A 19,291-nucleotide genomic window follows, 5' to 3' on the forward strand; every position below is an offset into this window, starting at 1 on the left:
GGGTGTCTTTAGATATAACAGGGTGCTAAGAATGTCCAAGCCACCTCACTGCTGAGAGTACATCTATTTTTAGTGTGGAAACATGTAAAGTAAAGGAATAGTAAGGTTTGATAAGAGAGGCTTGACTAGGTCTCTTTTATTATTGCTATTTACATTGGCGACCCTAGATTCTCTCTGATGAGAATTAACCAATAAATTTTCAAAGTTTGAAAAAGAGAGTCAGTGATGTGAATACTCACTAGTTTATATTTATTAGGTCCAGGCCTAAAGAGATCGATACAGTCATAAGGAAAAAGGCAGTTTGATGAAAGAAAAGGCTGATTTAATGCCATGGATAACACACACACACACACACACACATAAAACAGAACATAAGATGTGACTACAAGGAGCCTGCAACCTAATTGGGAAGATTAGAAAATTCCTATCAGATCATCATTTAAGCATATTTGTAAAACTAATCTTTAGTATCCATGTTCCTGCTGGTTATTCTCTTAGCCTAATTATGTGAGGAAAATAGAATGAAGCAAAATTGGATGGGAAGAAAGGGTAATGTGGCTAAAAATACCAAATTTGAAGCAATACATTCGTATTTTAAAGCTGGAACCTATAACTGACACCTAATTGGGCCCTCTTATTTTGCAGAGGAGGAGACTGAGGCTTATCCACCGAAGTGCCCCAGTTGATAACTGGTGGTTCTCTGACTTTAGGCCTCCTCACCTTCCCATCACAACCAGTTGCCTTTGAAAGAAAGGTAGAATGCGCTGGTCCCATATGCCGGAGGTGGCGGGTTCAAACCTAGCCCCCGCCAAAAAACAAAAAAAAAGAAAGGTAGAATGAACAGGGCACTCTTAATCCGGGTCTTTGCAAAAAAGCCTGAGTTTTTCCTTTAATGCCCAGATAGTTTTTAGAATTATTTCATTTCCTACAATATGAATTTTTTAGCATAACAATGTCCTTTCCTTCCCAATGCCCATCTCCACCCCACCCCACCTTTTTTTTTTTTTTGCTTACACCTGCAATAGATTCTAGCCTTCTTAGCTGAATTTGGCTCCGTTAAAGTCACCAACCAGAGTAGCAGACCACGACCCTTCCTCAAGATTTCCTACATTCTTACTGATCATTCCACCCAGGCAGGCTTTAGCCCTAACTCTTCAGAATCTCTTTACATGTGTGGACTCTTCCCTACTAGAGAATTAACTTCTGACTTGGTATCCCCAGCGCCTATGTTTGTTGATAAGGACTGAGTTAACTTGTCAAAAGATGTTAATGTACTAGGGGGCCAGGGGACCCTCTCCCCCAGCGTTCCTTCCTCCTCCCACCACAGGGCAGGTGCGCGCCGCCGAGCGCCCCCAGCGCTGGGGCGGACGCCTCCCCGGGGCCCAGGTCGGGATGCCGGGGCGCCTTCCCAGGGCTACGGGCGCGTCTCCGCGGCGGCCGGGCGGCGGGCGTGCCGGGCGAGGCAGGGAGGCCCAGCCGTTCCGCGGCGGGAGGTAGGTGGTGCTGTTGCCGCGACTGTCTCCCTCATTGGCGCCGCGCGGAGAGGCGGAATGTTCAACTCCTGATCGGGCGGAAGCGTGGGAGCCCCGCCGGCCGCTGTCCCTGCGACCCCCCGCCGCCACCCTCGTCGTGCGCGGGGCCTCCGCGCCCCCGGCTGCCGTCCGCGCCCGGCTCGGGAGCAGGTAGGGCCGGGCTGGGGGCTGCGGAGGGAGCGGAGGAGCGAGGGCGGGAGGGGGCGAGGCCCGCCGCGCTCGCAGGCGTCCCGGGGTCTCGGGGTTGAGGCCCTGCCGGGGGCCGGGACCCGTGCGGAGCCGGTGCCGGGGCAGGAGTCCACCGGGCCCCGGGAGGAGGCCCGCGGGGAGCCCCTCCCGGACCCGGGGCCCGCCCGGGCGGCGGCGGGGGCCGGAGCGAGCCCCCCCGGCGCCCGCGGATTCCGCGGCGGATCTCGGCCGCGGCGCCGCCAAGTGCGGTTCGCCAAAGTTCGGGCCCGTCCCGCGGAGAAGTTGGAGCGCGGAGGAGCGGGGCGCAGGCCGGGGCGCCTCGGGATCTGGGCGTGCGGCGTAGGCCGGGGCGCCCCCGGGCCGGGCCCCGCGGCCTCGCAGCGGGTGGCTGGGGCCCTGCCGGGAGGCGAACGCGAGTGTCCCCAGCGGGGCAGGGCTCGGGCCACTTCCCAGCAGAGACCTTGCTGGCGCGGGGAGCGGGTAACTTCTGCTTTCTGCGGAACTCGGCCGGGAGCTTCTTTCTGCCCTGAGCGACTGCTCGCTGCCCTTCCTGCCGCGCGTCTGGGCGGCGTGGAGCGCCGGCTCGCTCGGCCTCTCCGGGGCCGGCCGCGGGCGTCTCCTTCGCCGACTCCGGGTCCGCTCCGCGGGCGCCCAGACCCCGCCAGGCCCGGAGCTGCGCGCCCAGGCCGCCGCCTCGCCCGCCGGCTCGTGACAGCTTTCGGAAAAACTTCAACTCAAAACTGGCTAGATGACATCGAATTGCTGGAAAAGGGGGGACATCTTTGTTAGATTGCCAGAAATGTGTGATTCTGATGCTCCCCTGTTTATGGGGAACTTAATTTCTATTTTTGTTAGTTTCTTTAATAAGGAAAGCCACACAATTTAGTGGTTCATGTCAACGTTATTACAATAAGCAGCTCTTATTAATAATGGGGCATGAGAGTCATCGTACAGAATAAGTTGGAGGATATTTGAGTTGATATTGTTGTGAAGTACATTCTTACTTTACTCATGAAGCTGTTTTAGGAGAGCCTTCCTGCTTTCCTAACTTTTGTTGTAATGAATAGCCAATATTTAATGGATCCAAACCTACAAACATGTTTAAAGAAAAAAATAAAAAAATTATTCGAGGTCAGTTAATGCCTTATTTGTGGTCTGCCCTTCTCCACAGTGAGATTTCATGTCTTAGGGATTTTTAAAAAAGTATGTGTTGGCTGCATTTTAATAATGGTTTTAGTCATTTGTAGAGTCATTGTTTAAAATTCCTGATACAATAGTGAGAGGTTTGGGAGATCGTAAATAAATAGGAATTCAGTTTGTTTGGAAAGAGATAATTAAGATAAAAGTAGTCTTTTGAAGCCGTGTGCACTGTTTATTTTAATCTTTGACAATTTATTCCTACTTTAACTTTTTGAGATTGTTTTTGGAATTTTTTTAAAACTGCAAGATATTATTTGAACCAAAAGTTTCAGAGTAAATGATGTAATTCAGTTGCAGGGATTTTTTTTTTCTTGTCTAGGAAAGGGAATAGAAATGATTCATCTCTTTTTCTTATTCTTTTAGGAACTACGTAAGGATACATTAAGGGGAAGGAGAAAGAAAGAGAGAGAAAAATTCAAATATTAAGCACAAGGATTTGGGTCTAAAAATGGATGGTCAAAGATCTTGGGAACTCAGGGGCCTTCTTGCCAAATAAGGCAACTTGGCAAGTTGCGCTGTGTATTTTAAGTTAGCACAAGAGTGAGTGTTATTGGCAATTTATTGGCTCAGTGCCTATCTGGAATGAGCAGTGCAACTGACTTTGATAGGGCTACATAATTATAAACAGGAGTTATGAGGGGCATGGGGTGAATAATCCAATCATCAGAGAAAACACTGGAGAAATCACAATCATGTTTTATTGAAAAGAGGTCAGACGTAAAGTGAAGCCGCTGGTGTACAGTGAAAGAGCAAAATACTGATTTTAGAAATTGATAGATGCAGAAGAGAGAGAATTTTTTAATATATAAAATTGGGAAAAAGGTATCAGTGGTGATATAGAAGTTCTTGGACTAAAATAGCCTTCTGTTTCCTGAGATGCTGGAAATAAAAGATCAATTTGGGCCATTTGTTTTCCATTTTATTCTACCCAGGACAGATTGACAGGGTAGATGTCTTGTCTGTTTAAATGTAATAGGAATCTTGGTTAAGATACCTTTTCGTCTTACTGCAAGGAAGATTTAGGCTACTTCTTTTGTGGCTGTTAACCTTGCCCCACTACACACAAATAGGCAGAGTTCTAGCTGTTACCAGAAAACTGTACCTGTTAAGGGAAGAGAGCTTTGAATGTTAGAGCTTAAACTGATTTGACTGATACACGGGTGCTTTTATGTCAGACCCTCCTAGGGATGGTGGAACACTGATGATACACTAATAGCAGTTAAATAATCCCAACACATTAGAAGATTGTGAGCAAAGCAGCCGTACATTTCATACCCTAACCCCAGTGTCACCATTGCTAGTAGGAAATTAAAGCTTCAAATTATAAACTTTAGGTGGATGGTAAGCAATCCAGTAATAAGAAAAGAGTCAACTTGAAGAGGAAAAAAAAAGGCAAATTAATAGGAGGAGGCAGAATGATCTGGTTGGGAAAAGACCTGAGTTTGAATTCCGGTTGTTCTAAGTTAGGTAATTGAATTGGGCTACTTTTACACCCTTGATCCTCAGTTTTCTCACGTATAGATTGGGCACAGTGATACCTGTTCCTGAGGATAAATACAATCACTTGTCACTTGATGACAGGGATGGTTCTGAGAGAACTGCGTTTTTAAGTGTTTGGTCATTGTGTGAACATTATACACATGTAATGTACTTATATATAAGGCTGGGTGCACATTGGCTCACACCTGTAATCCTAGTATGTTGGGAAGATAAGGTGGGAGGATTGCTTGAGCCCAGGAGTTTAAGACCAGCTCGGGCAACATAGCGAGATGCCATTTCTACAAAAAAAAAATTTAAAAATTCATCAAATGTGGTAGCGCATCCCTGTAATCCCAGCTACTCGGGAGGTTGAGGCAGGAGAATTGCTTGAATACAAGAGTTCAAGGTTGCAATGACCTACTGCCAGGGCACTGTACCTCTAGTGTGAATGACAGAAAAAATATACTTACATGCTTACTGTACATTTTGGCTATCTGGTATAGCCTATTGCTTCTAGGCTACACACCTCTACAGCAGGTGACTGAACTGAATACTGGAGGCAAATTGTAGCATAATGGTAATTATTTGCGTGTCTAAACATGTCTTAACAGAAAAGGTACAGTAAAAATACAGTTTGAAGGACAGAGCGCTTACCATGAATGGAACTCACAGCACTGCCAGGAAGCGGCCCCGTGAGTCAGGGAGTGAGGGAGTGTGAAGGTCCCGAGGTCCTTACTGTACACTGCTGTGGACTTTAGAAACACAGTGCACTGTGGCGACGCTAAACTTACAAAAATGTTTTTCTTTCTTCAAAAATAAATTAATCTTTTATAAACTGAATTTTTTAAACTTTTGACTCTTATAATAACACTTTTAAACACACCGTTTAGCTGTACAAAAATATTTTCTGTCTTTATATCCTTTTTTCTATTCTTAATTTTTTTTCCCTCTTTAAACATTTTGTTAAAATCTAAACAAACACATTAGCCTAGGCCTACACAGGTTAGGATCATTCGTATCACTGTCTTCCACCTCCACGTTTCGTCCCACTGGAGGGGTCTGTAGGGACAGTAACTAACATGCATGAAACTGTTGTATCCCGTGATAACAACCTCTTCTGGAACACCTCCTGAAGACCTGCCTGAGGCTTACAGTTATTTCTTTTTTTTAAATAGAAAGACTACACTAAAATAAGGATAAAAGGTCCATACATAACCATCTAAGATGGTGGTTTTGTACTGAACAGAACTGTATACACTCTACTTTTGTACAATTGGCAACACTGTAGGTTTGTTTACATCGCCACAAACACCAGTAATGAGTTGCACGGGGATGTGTGACTCTAGGTGATAGGAATTTTTCAGCTCTGTTATAATCATTGGGACTGCTGTTGTGTACGCGCAGTCCCTCACTGAAATGTCATTATGGGGTACGGCAGCATAGAGACAGCACATAGAAATGCTTGAACCAGTGCCTGAAACTTAGGCCACGGAGCAGTAGGGAAGAGTGTTTCACCACATCTCTCAAGTTATGCACAGAGCCGCTTGGCCCACTGTCCTTCCGCTTGGCCCACTGTCCTTCCGCTGCTATAACAGAATACCTCGGTGTGGGTAATGCATAAGGAATAGAAGTTTGTTTGGCTTACATTTCTGGAGCCTGCGAAGGCTAAGAGCATGACACTGGTATCTGGCAAGGATCATCCCCTGGGGGAAGGAAGGAAGGCAGAGCAGGTGCACAGACAGGGAGAAAAAGGCGGCTGACCTCCCAAGGTAACGAACGAGCCCCCTCCTGCCATAACTGCACTGGTCTGTTTAGGACCTAATCATCTCTTAAAGCCCTGCTACATTGGCAATTACATTTCAACAAGAGTTTTGGCAGGGACGTTCCAACCTAGTGCCCACCTGTACTGGCTCAGGCTTGCCCTTGGTAGCCTGCTATGTTCCACAGTCCATACGTGTGTATGTAGGGGTAGGTAGCAGATTTTTATAAGTACTTTACTGCTTTGAGCATGGGAGCTTCTGAAATGTGTTTATGAAAGCTTTGTGATGTTTTTTGAGGGAAGAATCTGAAAATAAATGCACTTAAGTATCTGTATGGGGAGGAGATGGGAGGAGGGAGGGGAGGGGGTGTCTGTGTGCTCCCACCTATGGGCACAAGGTCAAGGTATATGGCACACCTCCTGGGGACAGGGCACCACTATAACAGGAACCTTACCTAACAGATGCAAACATTGTAACTGAATCATTTGTACCCTCATATTAATTGGAAATTTTTTCAAGTCATAACAAAAATTAAAAAAAAATACATATCTGTGTGAAGAATTTGGGAGTTCTATGAACAGAGGACAGAACCACAACCACTTGGAACCATTCTTGCAGCTGATTTTGAGTACAGCTTGTCTTCGGAGCCAGTACCCTTCTTTCTAGACTCATCTCTGGACCTCTGTACAGGAAAACCAAGAAGAGAAGGAAAGATTCACTGTGTGCAGGTTATGGAGTAAATCTTTGCTTATTAAAGTTTCCTACTAACGTACCCTATTGCGGGGAAGAAGGAATGTATTTCTTTAAGAATCTGTAGATACATGGGGCGGCACCTGTGGCTCAAGGAGTAGGGCGCCGGCCCCATATGCCAGAGTGGGTGGGTTCAAACCCAGGCCCTGGCCAAAAACTGCAAAAAAAAAAAAAAGAATCTGTAGATAAACGGCTGTAAATACTCCCAATATAAGCAAATACTTCCTTTAAAACCTTGTATTTTACTCCTAAAAATTCATGTAGATTTTGCATTCTCTTTTTTACTTACTTGGACAAACCAATACAAACAGACAGATGTTTATTCTTCTGGGCTCAAGCCATCCTCCCACCTCAGGCGGCCAAGTAGCTCGGACTACAGGGCTGCCTCCCTTGCTGGGCTTATTTCCCCAAATCGTAAAGCAGAATTGATGCTGTAGGACGTGTGTTTATTCAGACACCTTCTGCACAGTGCTGTCTGCTCCAGGTAAGGGAATAAGTGCGTGAGGAGCACGAGGTGGGTTCTAATAAAGGGGATGGCACCATCTAGCCTGGCGGCCCAGCCCAGTGCATGCGGTAGTGTAATTCTGTTTTGCTAAGAATAGGGGTGGATCATCCCCCAAAGAATTCTATGTTCTTTGATTATACTATGACTTTGAAAATGAAGAGAGCTCTTTGGTTTAGGAACGGGGGGGAGGGAGAAGAGAAGTGTAGGATGGAAATGTGGACTGTGGTCCTTACCTTGCTAGCCAGTTTGGGAGGGTGGCCCAGTTGTTTCTACTATTTCCCTCACTGATGTTGATCTGTGTGCTTCTCCGTGAACCTGCACATATGTCAGGTTCATGAGAGCATCTCTCAGAAGGAGAGAGAGACCAGCCGTATTTTATAGTAGGTTAATTAGCCATCATACTCATAGAGTTGGAGTAGATCCGAAAGAAACATTGGTTCAGCTCTCCTGGCTGATGCAGGAGTCTCCTACGCCACACCCTTACCTTCTATCGAATGCCCGCAGTGATGGCTCACTCATTACTAAAAAGGGTGGCGTGCTTACCAGTGGGACAGTTCTATAGCCAGGAATTCCTTCTGTAACTTTTGCCCATAGATAGCGCTGCCTTTCAGGGCAGCGCCTATGGCTCAAAGGAGTAGGGCTCCGGCCTCATATACCGGAGGTGGCAGGTTCAAACCCAGCCCTGGCCAAAAACTAAAAAGATAGCGTTGCCTTTCAGTCAGCAAAACATAACACAGGGTCTCCGTCTTCTCTGATCTTCACATCCCCGTTTCCTTTCATCTCACGCCAGTGTTACCAGGTTTTAACTCTCATTTACCCTTCTCAGGGAACGTTCATTCTAGGTCATCAGTCCAAAATTGTATCTGCTTAGCAGCAGCCAAGGTGATCAGATACTGTCTATTTGATAGGACATAGCTGCGCAAAAACAAGCTGAGTGACAGCAGGCCTAGGCGTGGGGTGGGGTTGGCAGACTGAGGTGGGCTCCGGGGCTGCAGCTTTCTCCCAGCCCCGGCCTGCACACCACGTGTTCCTCCTCAGGCAACCTCGGAAGCTGCTTCAGCAAGCTCCCTCACCTTCTCCACACTCTGGTCCCATGCTCTTCCTCAAGAAGCCCCTACAGTGGCCCATGGCGTGGCTTGTCTGTGGGTTTCTGTTTTCAGCACACATGTGTTTCCACATAGCATTTCTGGGGCCTCAGTGGCTCCACCAACCACGTTCTCATCCCTCTGTCTTTCACTTCTGGCAACAAAAATTCTGGCAAGGAAGCATGTCATGGAAGCTGATTTTTATTCATTGAAATTCTAAAATACAAATAAGAATGTTCTATTTTAACTAGCATGTTTTCATTTTAAAAATACTGCTTTTAACTGTTGCAAGAGAGCTACATGATTTATATGGCAAAGCACAGATGGGGGGTGGGGGGAACGTGAAACGATAGCTGTTCTGAGTTTTGTCTTATTTAAAGTTGAATTTCCTCAATACCCACACCTGAAGGAGTCCGCTTCACTAAGACCATCTTATTCTAGGTAAGACACTATTTTCTGGGAGCAGCACTGGAGGAGAGAAGGAAAGGTCTATGGTAGACACAGCACTATGTCTGTTTGTATACTAATCTCTTCCTACTACTCTCAGAGCTTTTATCTTTTTTTTTTGAGACAGAGTCTCACTTTGTTGCCCTCAGTAGAGTGCTGTGGCATCACAGCTCACAGCAACCTCCAACTCCTGCGCTTAGGAGATTCTCTTGCCTCAGCCTCCCGAGTAGCTGGGACTACAGGCGCTTACCACAACACCTGCCTATTTTTTGTTGCAGTTTGGCCGGGGCTGGGTTTGAACCCGCCACTCTTGGTATATGAGGCCGGTGCCCTACTCACTGAGCCACAGGCACTGTCCAGAGCTTTTATCTTTTTAGTGAGTAAAAAAAAATATATATATATATAGTAGAATAGCAGTCCTCTTCAGCAATGGAGTCTTTGAATCTTTGACCTTGATGTTATGAGTAAATACACCAAGCTAGAGCTTTCTCCATTTTTTTGAAGATAGAACTTGTAAGAAAAAAAATAATTGTAGCACAAGGATTCCAAGTGTTACTGTTTTAGTACACATGATGGCAAAGCACATTTTTGTTAATTTATTCACTGATCTATGTTAAGAGGCTGAAATAATAATTGCATAAGTAAATATTAGGGCAGCAAGGGCTGGCAAAATAATTTGTTGAAGGCTGAGGGCTGTTTTTGAAAAGTCTTTTTTCCCTTATTTTGGTAATATCCAAGTCATGATAAAAAAATAAGTTTTTCTTCTTATATTATATCAAAAATAAACTTGTAACTTAATTTTTGTAAAACAGGGGAAAAAGAAAGAGTTAGAAAAAGGGGAAGGATTTAAATTTAGAAATAACAGGCACATATAAAACTAAAAAAATAGAAATATCCAGAGACAGTCCAAAGGTCTTCGTGTAAAGTTAATCTTTTTGCAAAATGGATTTAATTTAAAAAATTTTGACAGGTGTTTGATGAGCAAGTTGCAGTTTTCCTGAGCGGGGTGTCTTTTTGATAGGCAGTGGGCAAGATCCGGAGGAAGATGATAGTTCCCCAGGAGAGTGAGTACCCTCCAGGACCTTCCTCAGGGAGTGCTGCCATTGAGTAGCCTCCAGGACCTTCCTCAGGGAGTGCTGCCATTGAGTAGCCTCCAGGACCTTCCTCAGTGAGTGCTGCCATTGAGTAGCCTCCAGGACCTTCCTCAGGGAGTGCTGCCATTGAGTAGCCTCCAGGACCTTCCTCAGGGAGTGCTGCCATTGAGTACACTCCAGGACCTTCCTCAGGGAGTGCTGCCATTGAGTACCCTCCAGGACCTTCCTCAGGGAGTGCTGCCATTGAGTACCCTCCAGGACCTTCCTCAGGGAGTGCTGCCATTGAGTACCCTCCAGGACCTTCCTCAGGGAGTGCTGCCATTGAGTAGCCTCCAGGACCTTCCTCAGGGAGTGCTGCCATTGAGTAGCCTCCAGGACCTTCCTCAGTGAGTGCTGCCATTGAGTACCCTCCAGGACCTTCCTCAGGGAGTGCTGCCATTGAGTACCCTCCAGGACCTTCCTCAGGGAGTGCTGCCATTGAGTACACTCCAGGACCTTCCTCAGGGAGTGCTGCCATTGAGTACCCTCCAGGACCTTCCTCAGGGAGTGCTGCCATTGAGTACCCTCCAGGACCTTCCTCAGGGAGTGCTGCCATTGAGTACCCTCCAGGACCTTCCTCAGGGAGTGCTGCCATTGAGTACCCTCCAGGACCTTCCTCAGGGAGTGCTGCCATTGAGTACCCTCCAGGACCTTCCTCAGGGAGTGCTGCCATTGAGTACCCTCCAGGACCTTCCTCAGGGAGTGCTGCCATTGAGTACCCTCCAGGACCTTCCTCAGGGAGTGCTGCCATTGAGTACCCTCCAGGACCTTCCTCAGGGAGTGCTGCCATTGAGTACCCTCCAGGACCTTCCTCAGGGAGTGCTGCCATTGAGTACCCTCCAGGACCTTCCTCAGGGAGTGCTGCCATTGAGTACAGAGATCCTGGAATCTAGCATCTAAACAATACAAACAAAGTTTTGTCTTTTTGTATAATAACTTAAATATTTACCTTGTGAAAATAGTTTTAAAATCATAATTATTTGCTAATAAGATCTTTCAAAAATGTTCAAAACAGGGTCGCTCCTAGCTCAGTGGTTAGGGCACCAGCCACATGCTCCAGGGCTGGTGGGTTCTTACCCGGCCCAGGCCTGCTGAACAACAACAATATAGTCAGGCGTTGCGGTGGGCGCCTGTAGTCCCAGCTACCAGGGAGGCTGAGGCAAGAGAATCGCTTGAGCCCAAGAGTTTGAGGTTGCCGTGAGCTGTGATGCCACAGCTCTGTACTGAGGGTGACAAAGTAAAACTGTCTCAAAAAAAAAAAAAAAGTTCAAAACCAAAAGCATTAAACAGCAGAGTAAAAAAAATTAAAACATACAGAAAGAAAGAAAGATGAGAAGAATTTAAGGAGCCATACCACATTTATTAAGACCTGCTTTGCAAAACTAAGAGATAAAAAACAATTCTGAAAATGGGGAGAGGAAAACTATTGGGAAGAACGTATCCGACCACAAAGGCTGAAGGAATAAAAAGCTAAATATGATATCAAAGCTTCTTAAAATAAGAAACTGTAATTTTTGTAATGGTATGTCGTGTACTGGGCACAGTGCTCACAGAGGCTCTGTCACAACATCTCTCACTTTCCAGGATCTACGCAGAATAGACACTGCCCATGAGAAAATCAGTGTCAGAGCAGCACAGTGCCTTGTCCAAGGTTGATAAATAGCTGGGAGGCTCAGATTTACTACTGGATTTCTCTAATAGGGGTCTTTCCCCTAGACCATGCTGCTTCTGTGTTGAAATATTTGGTATTTGGAAGCAAAAACGTAGCAGTGAAGTCAGATAATACTGTGCAAACTCGGTAACTTTTCTGCTATTAGTTTTGAGACACTGAATGGAGAGGATTTGGAATTTTTAATTTATTGTTCTGGAAATGCCATAGTCTGAGAAAAAGTGATTGGTTCAAAGTTACTGAGAGGTGGAGGCAGAGTTCAGATTCACATGTGTCTAATTCTAAAACCTTACGGGTTTTTTTTGCTAGAACTTTAGTAGGGTCTTTTTGGTTTTTAATTTGGGGCAAAAGTAATGAGGGGAAAACAGATGATGTATTTAAGGTCAACACTGATCTGAAAAGTCTAAAAGCAAAACAGAAAATCTATGTATCGGGAAACAAAATCCATTTTGGGGGGAATAGAAGTGTAATATTGCTTTCGGCAATGTAGTTAATACATTTTCTTTGAATTAAGTTTTAATTAAAAATTTTGAGTGCCACTCAATACCCAAATGATTAGATTCAATCACAAAATTTTAGTGATTTCCAACATTTACAGAATCATGATGCCTTATCATGCTTTGATTTTGGTGATATTCCTGCTCTCCCTTACCTACCCGTCAGTGTTGTGTGGCAGATAATTAACATTTAAAACAGCTTTTGGAGTTGAAGAAGCTAAAGTTAGAATCCTGCAAAATTAGGACTGAGAATTGTTGCCTGGAGCAAAATTGCCTTTTTTTGTGTAAAAGCTGTTCTTTTAACAGGGTGAGATGAAAACAACATACTTGATTTAATATATTCAGTAAATAAATTTATATAGGTGACTCTTACTATTAAATTGTCGTATATTTACTGGAGAATACATTTGAAAATTAAAACATAATTTGGTCAAGTAGCAGTTTTGCCCAACATGACCTAAGTATGATTAACCAGCAACTCAGATAATTTCATTCTTCTGATCATATGTCATCCTCCTAGAATAATAATTTTTTAAATTAAAGGAGAGAAAACTCGAAAAAAATGTCTCTCAAAGGCCTGATATTCGTATATACAGGAATGAGAATCTCAACCAGTTTTTCTGCTAAGTCCATGGTGCTGTACCGAGCTCCCAGGGTGAACCTGTACTCATACACCCTAGATTATTAATTTCTTTGGTAATCAGACAAGTCTTAATTTTCTATGGTGTCAACGGAACATTCAAGTAATTGCACAGTTCCATTCATAGATAGCCAGTTCCCAAATGGCAAGGTGTCTCACAAAGTAAGTAACTGATTCTGGGAAGAGCATGGCCAGTTGCCTCCTGTTCTTCACCTCACGTCAAGGGGTGAAGATCCTGGAGAAGGGTGCTTTGGAGAGGCTGGTCGTCTTCTGGCACCTGTTAGGTCACTGTTAGATGTGACTGATCTTACCTTAATTCATCCATATTCGCTGAGCTTGCTCTTCAGCATAGGGTTTAGACTGATTCCATTTGATCTCATTCTGGGTCAGATCTCTACCTCTTTTGGAATGAATGTCTCTACTCCTTTTCCCTCCCTCACTCTGGATAAGGCAGCCAACATTGGAGGTCCCATACAGAGTCAGTCTTCTAGGAAGCCTAGTCAACAGTTTCTGAATTTGCTTCAGAATTCTCTGGGGACACCTGGAAAAACTAGAACTACTACCAAATTACATAATTTGGTCGAAATCTTTCCAGCTTCAAAAGGTTTATTAGAGGCTCGGTGCCTGTAGCTCAAGCAGCTAGGGCGCCAGCCACATACATTGGAGCTGGTGGGTTCGAATCCAGCCTGGGCCTGCCAAACAACAGTGACAACTACAATCAAAAAATAGCCGGGCGTTGTGGCAGGCACCTGTAGTCCCAGGTACTTGGGAGGCTGAGGCAAGAGAATCGCTTAAGCCCGAGAGTTTGAGGTTGCTGTGAGCTGTGATGCCACGGCACTCTACCCAGGGTGACAGCTTGAGACTCTGTCTCAAAAAAAAAGGTTTAGTAGAAAAATAGCCAGAAACTATTCATTTATTTACCAAACATTTTTAATGGAAAAGCTGCATACTCTGTACGTGGCTGTGTGTGCTGAGCGCTAAAGATCTAGATGTAGATATGAATGAGTTCTGCCTTTAGGGAAACCTGAATGGGTTAAGAGAAGTGACACAACGCTGAAGAGGGAGAATTTCACTCTGCTCATGGAGATGGACAGGGATAGGAGTTTCCTGGGTACAGAATTAGGCTGGGCAAAGATACGGAGATGTGAGAGGTCCTTGTGTGTGTGCGAAATGAGAAGACACAAAGTAAAAGTGGCTACATGTGTTGAGGGTATAACCCAAGAAAATCCCCTGGTATTAAAAGACATGAGTTACAGATTGAAAGAGTTCACTGAGTGTCTACCAGTGAATGGAAAAGACTAAGTCCTTAGCATATCCTGTTAACATTCAGGATTCCAGGGATGAGTGGAGGATCCTACATACTTTCAGAGAGGAAAAAATAATTGTTAGAAGGTTTAGTAATCAGAGTAGCATCAGACTGATAGCCACCTTAGAAAGAAGAAGAAAATGAAGTAATACTTTCAAATTATGCAGAAAATCATTTTCTACCTAGAATCTCCTACCCAGTCAGGCTACAGATTCTCAAAATATTATATTCTTTTTTTTGCAGTTTTTGGCCGGGGCTGGGTTTGAACCGCCACCTCTGGCATATGGGGCCAGCGCCCTACTCCTTTGAGCCACAGGCGCCACCCTCAAAACATTATATTCTTTGTGTTGTGTCCAGGAGCTAATGGGAGATGTGTGCAGTCAAAGTGAGGCAATAAACCAAGGAAGTGAAGACAAAAATTCTAAAGAGAGGGTTTTCCACAAAGGAAGGAGGTGAAAGAAATTCTTAGGATTGTGGCAAAGGGAAGTCCCATTCCCGGTCAAACCTAGGGACCACCATTTCAGTCCGATTGAATCAGAACAAAGGGTGTAGAAGGAATGTCTCCAACAAAAAAGAGAACTACAAAGAAAAAAACAAGAAAGAATTACCTACTGTTTTACTTCATTGAGAGGAGTTTTGTAGCTCTTGGGAGAGTTTGACGAGGTGCATAAGGTTTAGGAATGTAATAGACTACGCAAACAACAAAAAAGCAAAAACAGAGTAGCTAATAATTCTAGGAGAAACAAAAAGTTACCCAAGAAAGGAAATACAATTATTGAATCCTGCATGGCACTGGTGGGAATAATACTTTGTCAGACTGCGGTAGACCCTGAATATTGACTTAACCAAACGTTGCAATATAGTGGGAAGCAGGGAGCAGTGGGTAAGTGTGACGTATTTGTATGTGTGGAGGGAAAGATCGGTATATGAGAACTAAATCCTCATCTTCCAAAGGAGACGTTAACAGATGATATCTAAAATGGAGAAATAAAATAGCTATATAAACACATTATCTAGAAATAATGGAGTTATTAAGTAGCAGCAGAAGACCCTAAAGGAGTTGAAGTCAGTTGCTTCTGGAAAGTGAGGATTGGATGTGGGGAATACTAGGGCAGAAGACTTCTGTTTTTTTTTTTTTTTTTTTTAATTGTAAACTGTAGTTCTATTTTATTTTGTATGTTTTAATAAAAATAATTAATAAAAATATATACCTAGTAGCTCAATGCCCATAGCGCAGTGGTTATGGCACCGGCCACATGCACTGAGGCTGGCAGGTTTGAACCCGGCCTGGGCCAGCTAAACAACAATGACAGCTGCAACAAAAAAATAGCCAGGGGTTGTGGCAGGCGCCTATAGTCCCTGCTACTTGGGAGGCTGAGGCAAGAGACTCGCTTAAGCCCAAGAGTTTGAGGTTGTGAGCTGTGATGCCACGGCCCTCTACTGATGGTGACCTAGTGAGACTCTGTCTCAAAAAAAGGAAAAAAAAAAAAAAAAAAAGATATATATATGTGTATATATATATATATATATGTATAGCATCTGTAGTGCTGGGAAATTTTTGCCAGTTGTGTTTTATGTTTCATTGAACAAACTTCTTAGCTTTCCCACTCACTGTACCTACTTTCGGCACTGTCCTAAATTTTATCCAAACTTTCTTCTTTTTTATATTTATTTTTTTCTGTGGAAACACCTTATTTATTCACGGTATTACACTGTCTATTTCCTTTCATAGTTGAAAAAGATCAACATAGGATAAATGCACAGGTATAAAAGAGGACTCAAATACTTAGGCAGCATTTCCCTCTTAACCTTTACACACGTATAAAAAAGTGTCAGAACTGATGAATGGCATAAATTTAAAAGGAAAAATCTTTTCTACTGGAAAGGAGGACATCCAGCTCACAGAAACGATGGTTTGCTGAAGGCAGGGTGTTTGTGGTTTTCCTCTACATTCTCCCGTGGATCGTTACTTTCCTCAGTTACAACTGAGTTGCTCCTTCCAGGCTTTTCGAAGCATCTTTAAGTTTCCCTACCAAGCCCTGTGATTATTCCATGTTGCAACTAAAACTAATCTTTGGGTAGGTTTGGGAATCTGCATTCTCTACATTTAAGGTCACGAATATGCAGGTCTGTACATCTTATGAAGTTGATTGGTCTTTATCTGATATTCCAACCTCCAGGAAACATCAGTTATATGAGGGAAAGATCTGCCTATACTTTCCAGTAGGATTTCTAGGGAATTCTTATTATTCTGATACTCCATCCAAAATAGTTCTATCTGCTCTTGGTCAAATCTACAGTCTTCTAGATAAGTGCTCAGAGTTGATTTGTCTACCCAGTGCTTTCCTGCCTCCAGTATGTAAGTCGCAACTGCTGTATGACAATGTTTTAAAACCACTGAGTTGATATGTTTCAAGTCTGGGTGATCTAACACGGCCTTGTCCGCCTGGGCGTCCAGCAGGCTCTGGAAAGCCACCCGGAGGAGAAGGGTGAAGGCGCTGGAGTCGAAGGAGCCAGGATTGGCCAGCATCTGGAAGCCTTTCTGCACATACTCCGAGAGCTCCATTGTGAGTGCGCTGTGACCTTCGACAAGCACACCACGTTTCTTTTCTGTATTTAACTGAATATGAATTTTAGCAGAAGTTTATTGGGTACTGTGGTTCCCCCCACCACCGCATGTTTTTATGTGGACTCTAAACTATCTTCTAAACTTTACAGGATAAACAACCTTCCTCTTTGCCTTCTCTTCCAAGTATAACAGTTTGACTTCATGTAAGACAGTGGTTCTCAACCTTCCTAATGCCACGGCCCTTTAATAAAGTTCCTGTGGGTTGCGACCCACAGGCTGAGAACCGCTGATGTAAGAAATCATCATTCTTCAGTAAAATGGGATGGCTAGTCAGGCTACACATTAGGGTCTCTGAGCTAATTGTGTATATCACTCAGCAAAGCCTCACGTTGTTTATACAGAAATTTTGCCAATTTACATAGATAAAAACTGTCCCCCCCACCCCTGCTTTTTTGGAGGGAACCCAGAGAAAAATGAAGAGTAGAAAGTGGCCATATATCTCTCCCGAGATTTGTCAGTCAACATTTTGCCACACGTGCGTGCCTTCTCTCTTTCTCTGCACGTGCACACACACACACACACACACACAAACTTTTTCTGGTTTGGAGGATGGGCAGGGGCTGGGGCTGAACTATTTTAAAGTAAATTGTAGACATCATATTTTAAATGTCTACATGTATTTCCCAAGAATGGAGACATCTTCTTAAAAAATCAAAATACCATTATTTGCTATGGATAAAAGAATAATGCTTTGGTTTGGTTTTTCTGCTAATCTGTGGTTTGGCATGGGATATTAAGAATGACCACTTACCTAGAGAATAGTAAAACTCTTTCGACCACAAAAAATAACACTGTAATAATATCTGTTCCTCTGGAAGCAAGCATAATATATATTTTTTAATATCCTTTTTTTTTGAGACAGAGTCTCACTTTGTCACCCTTCGCAGAGTGCCATGGGGTCATGGCTCATGGCAACCTCAAACTCTTGGGCTCAAGCAATCCTCTTACCTCACCCTCCCAAGCAGCTGGGACTACAGGTACCCACAACAATGCCTGACAGGTTATTTTTATTTATGTATTTTTTTTAGAGATGGGGTCTGGCTCTTGCTCAGGCTGGTCTTGAACTCTGTCACTCAAGCAACTCTCCTGTCTCAGCCTCAGTGTACTAAATTTACAGGCATGAGCCACCACGCTGGGCTTTTAGTATCCTTAGGGTGTTCTTTTTGTGACATAATATATTGTAATCCAGGGCAAATTTTCTACTTTTTGATTAAGTTCTGCTAAGATACATAATGCAGGGAGCCACTTTTGGAAACTACCTGGCCAGCCTTTTTATCATCCTGAAAGTGAAAGTTTGCTTTGGGAGTCTAAACATTGAATGTGTGCTCAGGATTCTCTGCAGCTTAGTCTATGCATATTCTGTGTGAAGTGAGTGCCATGTGGGGAGAGGGCATGCCTTAGATGCCAGAGGAGCTATGCAAGCTCACCGGGGAGAGCATGCTTCCCGCTTGTCCAGGACTTCCTGATAGCAGACCTGGTGACACAGTAGCCTTTAAGGCAGAGCTCCTCCGGATGTGTAGGAAGTGCTGCTACAGGTTTTGTCAGGGGGGAATCTGAGCCATTTCTCTGTGGACGGCTGTATTTCAAAGTTTGTACAAGTCGCCCTTGAATTTGCATTAGCTGCCAGGGTGAGTATTTTTGTTTTGATTTGTTTGTAATCTTATTTTTCTTCCTCCTAAGTTATCCTGGGTCTCTCTGGAAGTTTCATAGGACTCAGTCGTTTTACGTTGCCTGAAGCAGGACTCAAAGGATTCATCCTAATATATTTGTAATTAAACTCTGCTTTTTCTTTCTCTCTGCAGATTTTGTGGAAGTATAGTACTTTGTCATTATGAGATGTCGTCTCTCGGTGCCTCCTTTGTGCAAATTAAATTTGATGACTTGCAGTTTTTTGAAAACTGCGGTGGAGGAAGTTTTGGGAGTGTTTATCGAGCCAAATGGATATCACAGGACAAGGAGGTGGCTGTAAAGAAGCTACTCAAAATAGAGAAAGAGGTAAGGTCTTTTCCTGCTTTCAGAACTGGTCCTCATAGCACTTATGTAAGCTTTTTCAGCGTAGAGTTGGAGGGTCACAGGGTATAAGGGACCTAGCAAGCCCTTTGGAGCTGATCCAGGAGGCCATTTCCCAATTTCCATTCTGGGAGCCCCATAAATAGAAATTATTACAGTGTGTGCTTTACGCTTGAATTCTACTAGCGGTCATCTGAAGTAAGAGGATTTCTTTCCATGGCACGAAAGAGCAAATGTTCTCTGGGCTCTCCTGGAGGCGGAGGTGAAACTTCAGACCTCCTCTTCCTGGGGTTCAAGCTTTTCTTTTCCCTCCGGCAGCCAAGAGGGGTCAGCAAAGAATAACATGTAGGGTTTTCATCCTCTTTCCATTTTCTCTCCTTCAAGTTGTGGACATAAGAAGTTGTCTTTTAAAAAAATGAAAGATACTTCTTTTCAACTGAAATAAGCAATACCAGCTTCT

The 19,291-nt window shown here is 44.0% G+C and overlaps 1 protein-coding gene and 1 pseudogene across 3 annotated transcripts in view; one reads left to right on the plus strand and one right to left on the minus strand.

Annotated features, from left to right (window-relative positions):
- Positions 1-1,414: 1,414 nt before the first annotated feature.
- Positions 1,415-19,291, plus strand: part of MAP3K20 (mitogen-activated protein kinase kinase kinase 20) — a 210,707-nt gene continuing 192,830 nt past the window's right edge. The window contains exons 1-2 of one of the 3 annotated variants that reach the window (XM_053597117.1): positions 1,415-1,682; positions 18,624-18,816. In XM_053597117.1, the coding sequence (XP_053453092.1) occupies positions 18,658-18,816 (159 nt within the window). In that variant the 5' untranslated portion in view covers positions 1,415-1,682; positions 18,624-18,657. Of the gene's footprint in view, positions 1,683-18,274; positions 18,450-18,623; positions 18,817-19,291 lie in introns of those variants that run through there. The other 2 variants (XM_053597119.1, XM_053597118.1) reach the window with 2 other exon arrangements.
- On the minus strand, positions 15,898-16,758 carry LOC128590043 (COMM domain-containing protein 3-like; annotated as a pseudogene).

Source organism: Nycticebus coucang, chromosome 7 (assembly GCF_027406575.1).
Source record: "Nycticebus coucang isolate mNycCou1 chromosome 7, mNycCou1.pri, whole genome shotgun sequence".
Lineage (NCBI taxonomy): Eukaryota > Metazoa > Chordata > Mammalia > Primates > Lorisidae > Nycticebus > Nycticebus coucang.